The sequence below is a fragment of the Aythya fuligula genome, chromosome W (assembly GCF_009819795.1).
Source record: "Aythya fuligula isolate bAytFul2 chromosome W, bAytFul2.pri, whole genome shotgun sequence".
Taxonomy (NCBI): Eukaryota; Metazoa; Chordata; class Aves; order Anseriformes; family Anatidae; genus Aythya; species Aythya fuligula.
Genome location: NC_045594.1, coordinates 13,408,654 through 13,422,357, shown reverse-complemented (window position 1 = coordinate 13,422,357; position 13,704 = coordinate 13,408,654). Strand labels below are relative to the sequence as shown.

The window sequence follows — 13,704 nt, the reverse complement described above, 5'->3', positions numbered from 1 at the left end:
GAAGACATAGTCAAAGTAAATAAATTACTTAATAAATTAAAACAATGTCAAAAGTTATGAAAATAATCAAAATGAAAAATGAAATGAAAATCTCTCGTCAGTTACTTAAAATAGAATGGTAGCATTTAAAGGATTATTATTGTTATTACAATATGATAATAATACTAAGTACAAAAAATGATATGATACAAATAACAATAATGTTAACAGCACTGATGCTTAAGAAGCACATATAGAAACAGTTTCCTCACTGCAACCTTGAGTTCCTGGTTCCTCATGCTGTAGATGAGGGGGTTCACTGCTGGAGGCACCACTGAGTACAAAAGTGACACCACCAAGTCCAGAGATGGGGAAGAGATGGAAGCGGGCTTCAGGTAGGCAAACGTGGAAGTGCTGAGAAAGAGGAAGACCATGGCCAGGTGAGGGAGGCACGTGGAAAAGGCTTTGTGCCGGCCTTGTTCAGAGGGTATCCTCAGCATTGCCCTGAAGATTTGCACATAGGACAGCACAATGAAAACAAAACAACTAAAGGCTAAAGAAATACTAAAACACAAGTGCCCCAACAAGTGCTCCCCCAGCTCCAGAGGGGATAGGAAGAGATGGCAGCTCAGAACAATGAATTTCTTCTGGATTCCTTATTGTGTTTATCTACACAGGAAGCCTGGTTCTATAGGTAAATCTTTAAGAAGTAGGAGGTTAAGATTAATATTATTTATATCTGAAACAATAGCTAATGAAAATAACAACATAGACAAATAAAAAGAAAAAAAAAAAGTATCTTAAAGTTTTTAAAAAATAGGTGTTTCTGATTATAAGCTTATTGTTATAGTCAACGAAGCTGAAGAATATGTATTCAATCAGTGTCCTCACTGCAACCGTTAGTTCCAGGTTCCTCACGTTTTAGATGAGTGGGTTCACTGCTGGAGGCACTGGCGATGGGAACAGACTGCAGTAGAGACTAATGAAATTGTCCCAGTTTCATTTTTGTTTTATTTAAACAAGAATACTGACTGTAAAGGTATTTGAAATTATTGACTTCATAATAATAATAATAAAATAATAATTAGGAGGCTTAGAATAACATTAAATCAAAGCCACAAATTATAAGAAATAATAATAAAGAAAATTACTTTCAAGAATTTGCATTAAGAGTGTTTGTTTGCAGAAATCCTATTAGTATTTTATGCACATTGTTAATACTGAAGGAAGAGGTATAAAATAGTTTCCTCACTGCATGTTTGAGCTCCTGGTTCCTCATGCTGTAAATGAGGGGATTCACTGCTGGAGGCAACACTGAGTATAGAACAGCCATCACCAGGTCCAGGGATGGGGAAGAGATTGAGGGGGGCTTCAAGTAGGCAAATATGCCAGTGCTGACAAACAGGGAGACCACGGCAAGGTGAGGGAGGCACGTGGAAAAGGCTTTGTGCCTGCCCTGCTCAGAGGGCATCCTCAGCACTGCCCTGAAGATCTGCACATAGGAGAAAACAATGAAAACAAAACAAACAAATACTAAAGAAATACTAAACACAAGTGGCCCAACTTCCCTGAGGTAGGCATCTGAGCAGGAGAGCTTGAGGATCTGGGGAACTTCACAGAAGAACTGGTCCACAGCATTGCCATGGCAGAGGGGCAGGGAAAATGTAGTGGCCGTGTGCAGGATACTATACAGAAAGCCACTGCCCCAGGCAGCTGCTGCCATCTGGGCACAAGCTCTGCTACCCACGAGGCTCCCGTAGTGCAGGGGCTTGCAGATGGCAATGTAGCGGTCGTAGGCCATGGCAGTGAGAAGAAAATATTCTGCTGATATAAAGAACAGAAAGAAAAAGACCTGTGCAGCACATCCTTGATAGGAGATGTCCCTGGTGTCCCAGAGGGCATTGGCCATGGCTTTGGGCAGAGTGGTGGAGATGCAGCCCATGTCGAGGAGGGCAAGGTTGAGGAGGAAGAAGTACATGGGGGTGTGGAGGCGGTGGTGGCAGGCTACGGCGCTGAGGATGAGGCCGTTGCCCAGGAGGGCAGCCAGGTAGATGCCCAGGAAGAGCGCGAAGTGCAGGAGCTGCAGCTCGCGCGTGTCTGCGAATGCCAGCAGGAGGAACTCACTCACAGAGCTGATGTTGGGCATTTTCTGACATTGAACACGGCTGCCTGTTTGAGAGAAAATGGTAGAAAAAGTTAAAAAAGATTTCTTTGTGGAAGAACTATTGCAAGCCTTAGAGTACACCCCAGAGCAAGCCTCAGTATGTGAAGACATTTTCTGCAGCTCTCTTCCTTGAGCTGTGGCTGGTGCTAGCTGAGAGTGACACTGGAAGAATGGGCAGTTGTGGGCTCCCTAGAGTTCCTTCCTCCTGTGCAGTAGGAGGAAAGCAGGAACATGAGGGAACCTCAAGTGCCTTCTACTTGTTAGTTGTTGCAAACAACTCAGCTGAGTGCAGAGCTGAGCTGTAGGGATTTTGTTTGCTTTATTCTATCCCAGTAGGCCCTGCAATGCTTAGGATAGGAATTGGGTTGCTGAATGTCCTCAAATTTCCTGTGCATTCCTCTTGATACCCTGTGGGAGTGTCCCTTGGTGAAGATCAAGCAGAGCAGCTCTGCCCAGCAGTCCTGTTCTTAGCTGCCCTGTGTCACCCCTATGTGAGTTGCAGGACCATCCCGTTAGACTGTTTCCCTGAAAAAACGGAGAAGACACTGGAGAAGGCTGCTGAGGGAGGAGCGCCACAGAAAGCCAGATGGAGCTTGTGAGCTTGTCTTCTTTTCTATGACTGCAAGACCTATGAGGCAGCTGACAGAGAGCCTGACATGGTCTGCTCGAGCAGGGTGTTCTGGGCAGACCAGGGAGACCTGGCCTATGGCTATACAAGAGGTTTCTGCCAGAATTCCTCACCTCGCAGTGCAACCCAGCAGGACTCTCAAAGCCTACTGCATCGCCCACTGCCCTCCCAGAAACAAGACCCAGCAGGAGGAGACCCCTCCAGGACCTGCAGCTGCATGGCCCTGCAGCCAGACACTTACCTTGTCAAGGGCTGTGCAGGTTTCTCCTGCAGGCAGCTCTCAGCATCCTCCCACAACCAGCTGCCTCCAAGCCCCCTCTCCTTCTCTCCTCTCCTCTCTGTGTGCCAGCTGCGGTCAGAGCCCCCCAGTCCTGCTGCGCTGTGCAGAGGAGCTGCTCCTGGGCACAGCTGTCTCTCTGCACCACGGCCCTCTTGCCACGAGCTCTCTCTGTCCCATGAGCCCGGCCCAGCTCAGCAGCACAGCACCAACCAAAGGCACTGCAATCACCCCTCTGGGGGCTTTGCTGATGAGCCCACAAACCTCAGGCACTCAGAGACAATTGAAGACAGCTCTCCAGAAGTCCAAGTCAGAGGCAAGTTTCCTGCAGTGTCCCCCTGAGGGCCAGCACTCACACAGCCTCCCTTGGAGCTCGTTAGAGCAGAACCCTGGAGGCAGTGAGGACAAGGAGATAAAGGCAATGTGAAGGTGACACTGAGGTATAGACAAACTGGATGTGTGTCACCAAGCACAAGGGCCAGGCCTTGACCCCTGTCCTCTGGGAAGGAAGATCCTTTCCCTTCACATCTTCCACAGGACGCTTCCTGGTCAGTAGGAGATGGGGATGTGCATGGCCAAGTGAGGAGAATGGTACGAGCCCTGCCTGGTTCATGGGTGGTGGCAAGGAGGCAATGAGGCCCTGGTGCTTTAATGAGAAGCTGTGTCCTCATAGGCCTGAGGAACAGAGACAACAGCCATAGCTGCCCCTTTGGCTACAGCTTAGGAGGAGATATGTTAAAATCATTGTGATGGGGCCTCATTGATTCATTTCAACGTTGTACAGAACCTCAGAAGTTTCATACCACTGCTCTTCTCATGGCATCACACTGCCCACCCCATCCCACAGACCCCAGGAAGAGCCCTGACACAGATGTCGGAGTGCAGGATCTCCCCTCCCACTTCCAGGGATGAGGCCTCTTCTCCTTCATTAGAAGAATACAAGACTTTTTTCAGCACAGTGCCTTTGCCTGTCTTTAACCATGGCCTCCAATTATCTGCCCTAACATGGCCCTGGGGAGGCTTCATTAGTAACAGCCCTCCGTGGGGCCCATTAATACTCCAAGTCACTTCAGCTTTTCCTCCTGACTTCACTTTCTCTAGCAGTTGCATTATTCTCCTCTCAGTACCTGAGCGTCATAGCATCAGACCAAAATACACCATGGTACTCATTAAAATGCAGAAACTCCTGACATCTCTTCCATAGTTTTCTTCATGACTTCAAGACTTGTACAGCTAATGGCAGAGCTTGCATGAAGTAGTTAAGGAAGAAGATTTCAAAAAAGCAGCTAATACAAATATTTTTTTGTTTTAAAGGCTGAATTTTACTGCATTTCAGTTTTGAGCATCATTCTCCTATTGCTATTGATCCAGGGGGACTTCTTTGGAGACTTTCATTGGGAAGAAAAACAGTCTGGAGGTCTGACACCTCCACTGCCAGCAGTAGTCTTTGTCCCTGTAACTGTAGCACAGTTCAGCACATGAAAAGCTTTCTAAGATAATCAGGGAAAATATAAAAAATAATAAAATAAAATAAAATAAAATAAAATAAAATAAAATAAAATAAAATAAAATAAAATAAAATAAAATAAAATAAATTTGAAATGACTGTTTGATCCTGAGAAATTCTAAATGAATCTTAGTAGACAACTGGACATCCATGGTCTCTCTTTGGTCTTCTGTGGAAAACTCAGGGTGAAAAGTGAAAAAAAAAATCTTCCTGTGGCTGTAGCTGTACCCATGAGCTTGGCTTCTTTTGGGAAATTGTCCCCCTCCAGCCACACAAACCTAAACTGAGTAAAGTGAAAAGAGCTGCCCAGTCAATAGAGCAGGGAAAAATCCTACTTCCTGTGCTGTAGATGCAGAAGGCAAAAAGAATTGCATTGTGCCTGACACTACTCTGGGACGTGTCACCCAGGTCAGGCAACTTTACCTTAGTGCTGACAAGTCCATCACTAAACTACGCTCCCAAGCTCTACATCTACACCTTGGCTCTCCAGTTGATGACCCAGCTCATGGATGGCAATCAGGGAGTCTCGGTTAGCGTGACGCTGCCTCAGGTGCGCCACCATGGTAGCCATTGTCACCTGCTGTTCTTCACCCCTCAGCAAACCCCCAACAGAAGGGTTCTGTGGAAGGCCAAGCAAGGTAGACAACTGGTTCATGTCCTTTGTCTCCAAGGCAGCTATGTCAAAGCCCCACCTTGGAACTTTGAAATTCCCTCTCCTGAAGCAGCCTATGTCGAGGACGCACGTAGCCTCCGGGCCAGTCCCAATGGGGTGCTTTGGCCATTCCTTCCCAGTTAGACTCACTTCAGCCTCCAGTACAGTTAACTTTTGGGATCCCCCTGTCACTCCAGATATACAGGTGGACCTCTTTCTAGCTTGATGGCATTAGGGTACACTGTGCACTGGTGTCTAGTACAGCCTGATACATTTTGTGGGTCTGATGTTCCAGGCCATAATAATAATTATATCTGTGTCTATAATAATAATAATAATAATAATAATAATAATAATAATAATAATAATAATAATAATAATAATAATAATGAAATATATAATAACAATTTATTGCTATTGTTGTTGTTATCATTATTTCCTTTGTGTCCTATTAATCTGCTTTAATATCAACTCATAAACTTTTACTTTTTTTTTTTTTTTTTCTCCCTCTTCTCTCCTGCAGTCCATTGGATGAATATCTGTACAGTTCTGAGCTGCCTGCTGGGTCAAACCACAGCAAGGCTTTTTGGTGCCTAGCATGGAGCACAAAGGTTGAGATGACAGATCTGACCACAGCGTTTTAAAAGTAAATTGTTAAAAGCATTAGATCAGTTTACCAGTTGCTGATCACAGTATTGATATTTTTGATCTGGGGTCTGTGGTGCTTGTTTTCAGAATTGTGTTGTACAGCACATTACTAATTGTCATCCATGGTGTGCTCTTTATCAGTTCTGGGGGCTGGTTTAAGGTTACTGTTTTGCTGTATTGGATAACGCTGACTTATGACAGGATAAAATAATTGCTGCCTCCATACCTCAGGAACCATCTCTTCATCTCTTAGAAATTATTTAGAATTACACTCTTTTAAACTCTTTGCCTTTTCTCCTTGGGGAGTAAACCTATGCAGGGTGGGTGGAACTGGGATGGACAGTGGGGGTATTTCACCACTTCTTCCCTCTCCCTTTCTCCTGCACCTCCCCCTTCTCCTCCAGGACAGGCATATGGCCTGTCCAAAGCCACTCCAAACCCTGCAACAGGCCCTGCAGGCACTCCAGCTCCTGAGGTGGGCCCAAAGTTAAATTGACACTCGTGACAGGCCCTATAGCTACTCCCAAACCTGCGATAGGCACTGCAGCCACTCCAACTCATCCAAAAGGCCCTGCAGGCAGAACAACTCCAGCGATGGGCCCTGCAGCCACTCCAGCACCTGCAATGGGCCCCATGGCTGGGCCAGAGAACCAGCCTGTGCCAGTATCGGTTGCCTCTTTATGCAAGAGAAAACAATGGCTGTAAAAGTCAGTTTTTCTTTAGAAAGGAAAGAAACTCAGGCACCGAGACAAGAAAGGAAGAGGAAGAAGAGGCAGGTTTCTCCTAAGCTGGGCCATCATGGAAGCAGGATGACCAAGAAGAAGAGGTCATATAAGCATCAGAAACCATGTGATCCCTATCCCAGTGTAAGCTACGAGACATGGGAAAATATTTTAGCCATCATCTCGGTGAGCACATTGTCAGCTGGCTGCTCCAGTGCTGAGAGAAGGGGGCTAACAGTCTGGATTTAGAGGGCAGGGAAGCCAAGCAGCTGGGATCCTCCTGTAGGTGAGGGGTGATTGAGAAAGCCAGTGGAAAAGGGCACAAGGAACTCTCAGGCCTGAAAGAAAGGTATCCCTTGAAGGAAGATCTTCTATGTCAACCAGGCAAGTGGACCACCATGCAGAGGGGTATCCTGTACCTGAGGGAATTACCCATGCTGAAGGTGATTTGTAGAAACCTAGAAAACTAACAGCTGTCCAAAGATCAAAGATGAAGTCAACTGCACATGACCCATGTGACAGAAGTTTGTACAGAGCGCATCATAATCATATGCCAATTCGTTGGCAGTAATGACCAGGAAAGACCAAGAGGAACCCATGGTGGATGAATCGGCTAGCCAGCTATGGCATTACAAAGAAAGTCTCTCTTCTTCCCTATGAACCTGTGTCTCGTCTATGGAGAAACTGTCTGAGTAGGTCCAAGAACTACAAGAGAATACATCTTCCTCCCCACCTGTACGAACCAATACCTCAGCTCTCAGGTGTAAGTGTCCCTCTACTCAAGAAAGGTGATATAGTGGGTACATACCACGTGCAGCTCTGTGGTTTTAACTGTGTGACGACAGAGAAGCCATGAGTAAATGGGATGGAAAATCTACCTCCATCCTAGAGGCATGGATACATGAAGCACAAGGAAAAACATTCACAAAAAGTGGTTCTTCTGAGAAAATTGCTGCTCCTGTTTCTAGTGGGCAGTCCTCCAAACAGAGTAATGAATACTATGAGTGGGACTAGAGGGGTTCTACCTCCAACCGGGGGGAGGAAGGAGGCAACTGGGTGTATTGGACTTTGAGGATTACTCGCTTGGCACATCAGACCCACAGCAGGTGTTAGGTTTTAAAGGACACCAATGCACAGTGTAGTGTAATGCCATCGAGCTAAAAGGGCCAGAACCCAATTGTATTTCTGGAATGATGGGAGAATCCCAGTAGTCAACTGTATTGGAGGCTGATGTGAGTCTAATGGGAAAGAGTGGCAAAAGCAACCCCTTGAGACTGGCCCAGAAGCTCTGTGCATCCTTAGTATAGACTCCTTCAGGAAAGGGTACTTCAAAGATCCAAAGGCTTACCTTTAAACAGTTGTCTACCTTGCCCACTCTCTCACAGGGCCCTTCTGCTCTGGAGGTGCTGATGGCCAATGAAGAGCAGGTGCCAATCGCTACCACAACAGTGCACCTGGGGTAGTATTGCACTAACAGAGACTCCCTGATTCCCCTGCATGACCTGGTTCATTGACTGGAGAGCCAAGGAGTGATCAGCAAGGCTCTCTCACCTTTTAATAGTCCCATATGGACAGTGCAAAATTCTAATGGGGAGTGGAAGATAATGGTGGACGTCTGTGGACTGAATGAAGTCCCACGACCGCTGATTTTGATGTAAAATAAAGTAAGGTCAAAGGACCTACACAGGAGATCCTGAGGCAGGCTGGCCAGGTTCAGGGGGACCCCTGCTTGGGGACGGGCTGGGTATTGGTCAGTGTGTGGTGAGCAATTGCACTGTGCATCACTTAATTTATTAAACTACATTATCATCATCATCATCAGCAGCAGCAGCAACATCTCTTCCTTTCTTTTGCTATCAAAAAGTCGTTATCTCAACACATGATCATTTCGGGGGTGAGGATGAGCTATGTGGTGCTGAGCTGTCTGCCAGGATAAAGCACAACATGCTTGACAACCACAGTCCAAAGCACAAATCACACTTTCAAAAATCAGTCTCTGACATCTACAGAGAGAAGCCTTCCTCTGAGGCCAGGCCTGTCTCTGCAGGGGCAGTGCCCGTGTGCAGGGGTGTAGAGGAAAAGAGTCCCATCCCAGCAGCACGGCCAGGGAGCACCAGCGCTTGGGGCATGCAGAGCTGCTCTCTTGCCACTGCCGCCCTGTCCTGCTGAGCCCTGCTGGTGGGGTCAGGCCCGGCTGCTCCTGCAGCTTGGTGCCAGTGCTGCTGTGGGGCTGTGCTGGGACTGCAGGCAGGGACAGGCAGTGGGCACGGCAGTGGCACAGCTGGCCTCCACTGCAGCACTTCCATCCTAAGGGGGGATCTCCTCCAAGGTGGACTGAGCAGAGCTCAAGTGCTCAATCTGGTGTGAGCAGGCACAGGAGAGCTCTGCAGACCCATGGCACACATAAACCCCAGCAAAGGAGCCTGGGGAGTGATTCCTTGCAGCCCTGGGGCAATGGCAGTGACCCCATGAGCTGGGTCTGCCTCCCAGCCTGCCCAGCATGGCCCTGCAGAGTGCCCCATGCCCCCGGCACAACAGCCCCCTCGCTCTGCAGAGCAGCACCACCAGCTGGGGCTGGGGCTGCAAGGGAGCTTCCCCTGAGTGTCTCCTAGGCCAGCTTCAGGCTTCTGGACTTGAGTGTGATCTCCACTGTGCATTAGGAGCTGAGAGACCACCAACAGGCATGGGGCTGGAACATTGCCTGCAAGGTCCCTCCTGCCCTAGCACCTCCCAGGACTGGCACGGAACTGGCTCCTGAGTGTCAGAGAGGCTGGGAGCCCAGCAGGTGTGCCATGAGCTTGGAGGATCACCACCAGATCATTTCTAGCTGGGCAGGTCCTGGCCCAAAAAGGGGGTGTTTTGTAGGTGTGGTATTATAAGCTCAGTGGTGTATCAGAAACACTAAGTCCAGCAGGAAGCGAATGGCTGTTAAATGGCCTGTGAGGTGACTGCTTTCTGAAGTAGCTGACAGGTCACCCTTGACTCCTGGCTGGGATCTGTGCCTTTAGGCTCACATCTGCCAGTGTCCATGACAGGGCAGCAGAAGGCACTTGCTGTGCATGTAGTTTCTGAGATCAGCTCCTTCTAAGTACCTGGTAGGCCCCATAGTGGAAGAGGTCTTGGGTAGGGGTTGTCATGACAGAGGTGTCAGCTTTTGCCTGAAGTCATCCTTTAGGACTGCTTTCAGTTTTCTACACAGAGGGGGCCACTGCCTCCAAGACGCTTGGGGCAAACTGAACCATGCATGAGGGTTTGGAAAAAGATAGCCTGGGTGCACAGAAGCCATTCCGTATCTAAAAGTTGGAGGCAGGAAACAAAATTTTGAGGTGGTACAAGAGCTGCTGGGCACATTGTGCAGGGTTCAGCTACAGCCTTTGTGTTCTTTTCCATCCTGACTTAGGTGCCATGTCAGTCTCAAAAAAGGAGTAGCCAACAGATATGAGGCAGATACTCTGAGATCATGAAAGCCATCAGAAAGCTGCCCCTAAGAAGATGACTGATATGGGGAAGTCAGGAGAAGCCTGGCCAGGAGAGATGTGAGATTTGAGGGAGGAAAGAGGAGCTTGGCCAGCAGAAATTAATGATTTCTGTGAGGTTAGAACATTCAGGCAATGTTGATTTTGCTGTAACACTGACTTAAAATAGTCATGTAAAGCCCTTGCACTATTTTAATCACTGACATTAATCCTCAAACCTAAATGCTACTCCACACCCTGACAGGAATCCACTGTTCTTATGCCTGACCTCAAAGTATCCCTTCAAGCCAAAACACAGCCTATAGACGCTTCCCTTTATCTTGAGTCTCTTGCTCATCCTGATCTGATCAGCTTGTGGGCCACAAGGAGGAGATGGGTGGGAATGCTCTGAGGAGCTCAGCTCTGCCTCAGCATCTCCTGCCCCAGCAGCAGGAATGTGACTGTGGCAGGGACTGTGAGGTCACTTCTGTCTCTGCACTTGATAGGGCAGCAGCAGGAACGTGTCACGCAAAGGGACTGGGAGGTCACTTGTGTCTGGAGGTGGCAGGTCAGCCTTGACTTCTCCCTGGGATCTGCACTTTTGGGCTGACATCTGGCAGTGGCCCTGCTAGGCCAGCAGAAGGCACCTGCTTGGCATGCTGACTGTTGGCATTGCTTCCTTGCAACACTGTGCAGGGCTGAGGAGGTGTCAAAATGAAGTTCTTCTAGTAGCATCACAGTACCCACCACATCCCACAGACCCCAAGACTAGCCCTGAGCCAGACACGGGTGTGCAGGGTCTCCTCTCCCAGTGGCCGTGGTCAGGCCTTGGCCCTTCTGCTTCACTAAAACCAACCAAGATTTTTCTCAGCACAGTGCTTTGCCTGTCTGTAACCATGGCCTCCAATTATCTGTCCTAACATGTCCCTGGGGAGGCTTTGTTAGTAACAGCCCTCAGTGGGGCCCATTAATACTCCAAGTCACTTCAAGTTTTCCTTCTGACTTTAGCTTCTCAAGTGGTTACATCACTCTCCTCTCAGTACCTGAGCTGAGTACAGGGGGACAATCACTTCCCTAGCCCTGCTGGCCACACTGCTTCTTATACAAGCCAGGATGCTGTTGGTCTTCTTGGCCACCTGAGCACACTGCTGGCTCATATTCAGCCGACTATCAACCAGTACTCCCACGTCCTTCTCTGCCAGGCAGCTCTCCAACTACTCATCTCCCAGCCTGTAGCTCTGTTTGGGGTTGTTGAGCCCCAGGTGAAGAACCCGGCACTAGAACCCCAGAAAACAGAAGAGCAGGGAGCAACCTCTTGCCTTTATTCCGGGCAGCAGCTTTGGAGAGGTGTCCAGGCTTCTGGGTTTGCCCAGAGCAAGACCCTCCTGTAACTGTGGTGCTATGCGGGAGGCCAGCTGTAACCCAGGGCTGCACAGTGCCTGCTGCTGCCTGCAGTCACAGGGATGCCACTGCAGAGACAACAGGACTGTCACCAAGGCCTATGAGATCTGACTGCTTATCCGAATAAAAGAGCACAGGAGAACACACTGAAAGCCAAAAGAGAGCAGCAGTGACAAGGCCACGTCCTGCTGCTGGCCATGGCCATGGCTCCAGAGAAGCAACAGCCCCCACCCAAACTCCATGTAGCAGCTGGGCTCTTGGCCCTGAGCCCCTCCTGTGTGCTGGGGCTTCTACCCCAGCTCCAGAGGGGATGGGAAGAGATGGCAGCTGATAAAATGTAGTTCTGATGTTTTTGTTTTGTTTTGTTTTGTTTTTGTTTTTTATTTATTATGTTTCTCTACATAACCTGCTTCTTTCAATAATTAGATGACTGGGTCACTATAAATGAAAAAATAGAAATAAGAAAATCAGGTAGCAGGTTAAGGATAACATAATTTAAATCAAAAGAAAAAAAATGTAGAAAATATTTATAGAGAAATATAGTAACAAAAATTTTCCTCACAGTTCCTGAAATAATCAGGGAACTCACAAACATTATTGATTGCAAAGAAGCATGTATCCAAAGAGTTTCCTTACTGCATCCTTGAACTCCTGGTTCCTCATGCTGTAGATGAGGGGGTTCACTGATGAAGGAACAACTGAGTAGAGAACTGACACAATAAGATCCATGGATGGGGAAGAGAGGGAGGGGGGCTTCAGATAGGCAAACATGACAGTGCTGATAAAGAGGGAGACCACAGCCAGGTGAGGGAGGCACGTGGAAAAGGCTTTGTGCCGGCCCTGAGAAGAAGGCATCCTCAGCACAGCCCTGAAGATCTGCACATAGGAGAAAACAATGAAAACAAAACAACCAAAGCATAAAGAAACAGTAAGAACAAGTTCCCCAGCTTCCCTGAGGTAGGCATCTGAGCAGGAGAGCTTGAGGATCTGGGGGATTTCACAGAAGAACTGGTCCAAAGCATTGCCTTGGCAGAGGGGCAGGGAAAATGTGTTGGCCGTGTGCAGGGCAGCAGTGAGAAAGCCACTGCCCCAGGCAGCTGCTGCCATCTGGGCACAAGCTCTGCTGCCCAGGAGGCTCCCGTAGTGCAGGGGCTTGCAGATGGCAACGTAGCGGTCATAGGCCATGACAGTGAGAAGGTAATATTCTGCTCCAACCAAGAAAGCAAAGAGAAAGAGTTGGGCAGCACAGCCTTGATAGGAGATGGCCCTGGTGTCCCAGAGGGCATTGGCCATGGCTTTGGGCAGAGTGGTGGAGATGGATCCCAGGTCAAGGAGGGCGAGGTTGAGGAGGAAGAAGTACATGGGGGTGTGGAGGCGGTGGTCACAGGCTATGGCGCTGAGGATGAGGCCGTTGCCCAGGAGGGCAGCCAGGTAGATGCCCAGGAAGAGCACGAAGTGCAGGAGCTGCAGCTCGCGCGTGTCTGCGAATGCCAGCAGGAGGAACTCGCTCACAGAGCTGATGTTGGGCATTTGCTGATTTTGGACATAGAGCCTGCGAAATGAAAGAAAATATAAAGTATAAACTCTTATGAGTAAAGTCTCTGACTAAAATTCCCAGTAAAACCTTACATTACCCGTTTCCAAGAGGACCTTTGTCTATCTCCTTGTCTGGAGTCCTGCTTTCTGTTTGCTGAGCGTCCTGTACACAGCAACCACTTCTGCCCATCAGTCCCCAGTGGGACACCTCTAATCCAGTGAAATGGTTAATGTCGTTGCTGTGGAGGCACACCTAAACCAGAGGGCACATCCAGGAGGGCTGCTCTGTCCATCCCCTGGTGCCCAGCTGCTGGCTGCTTGCAGCATTCACCTGCGGGATGGATGCACACAGAGGTTGTGCTGAAAAACCACATCCCCTTGTCTGCAAGTCCTAAAGAACAGCTCAGAAAAGCCCTAGTGCAGTCTGTAAGCAGAGAGAAGAGAAGGGATATTCTCAGGTGCATCACTAACTTGTTTGTGTCTCAATTCAATGCAATAGGAAGCTCAGTCACCAGTGCAAATCCAACTACGCCGATAACATAGAGGCTGCCCCACTACCCTGTTAATATAGAGCCTACCCCACAATCAGAGCAGGAAGAGGCAGGCAGAGAGTGCAGAAAGTGCCTTCTCTTTGCAGGCAGCTCCTGCCCTGCCCTTCTTCTGCCCAAGCCCCTGGGCAGCTCCTCAGGCAGGCTGAGTGCTGAGCCTGGCAAGCAGCACAAGCCCTGCCCTGGC

The 13,704-nt window shown here is 48.6% G+C and overlaps 2 protein-coding genes across 2 annotated transcripts; both read right to left on the bottom strand.

Moving 5' to 3' along the window:
* Nucleotides 1-203: 203 nt before the first annotated feature.
* On the bottom strand, nt 204-2,125 carry LOC116501344 (olfactory receptor 14A16-like). Its single transcript, XM_032206860.1, has 2 exons — nt 1,365-2,125; nt 204-384 (listed from the first exon to the last, which is right to left on the bottom strand). Exons 1-2 carry the CDS (start codon nt 2,123-2,125, stop codon nt 204-206), a joined length of 942 nt encoding a protein of 313 aa, XP_032062751.1.
* Nucleotides 2,126-12,027: 9,902 nt separating this feature from the next.
* On the bottom strand, nt 12,028-12,963 carry LOC116501470 (olfactory receptor 14C36-like). The gene has a single exon (XM_032207058.1). It carries the CDS (start codon nt 12,961-12,963, stop codon nt 12,028-12,030), a length of 936 nt encoding a protein of 311 aa, XP_032062949.1.
* Between the last annotated feature and the right edge of the window lie 741 nt (nt 12,964-13,704).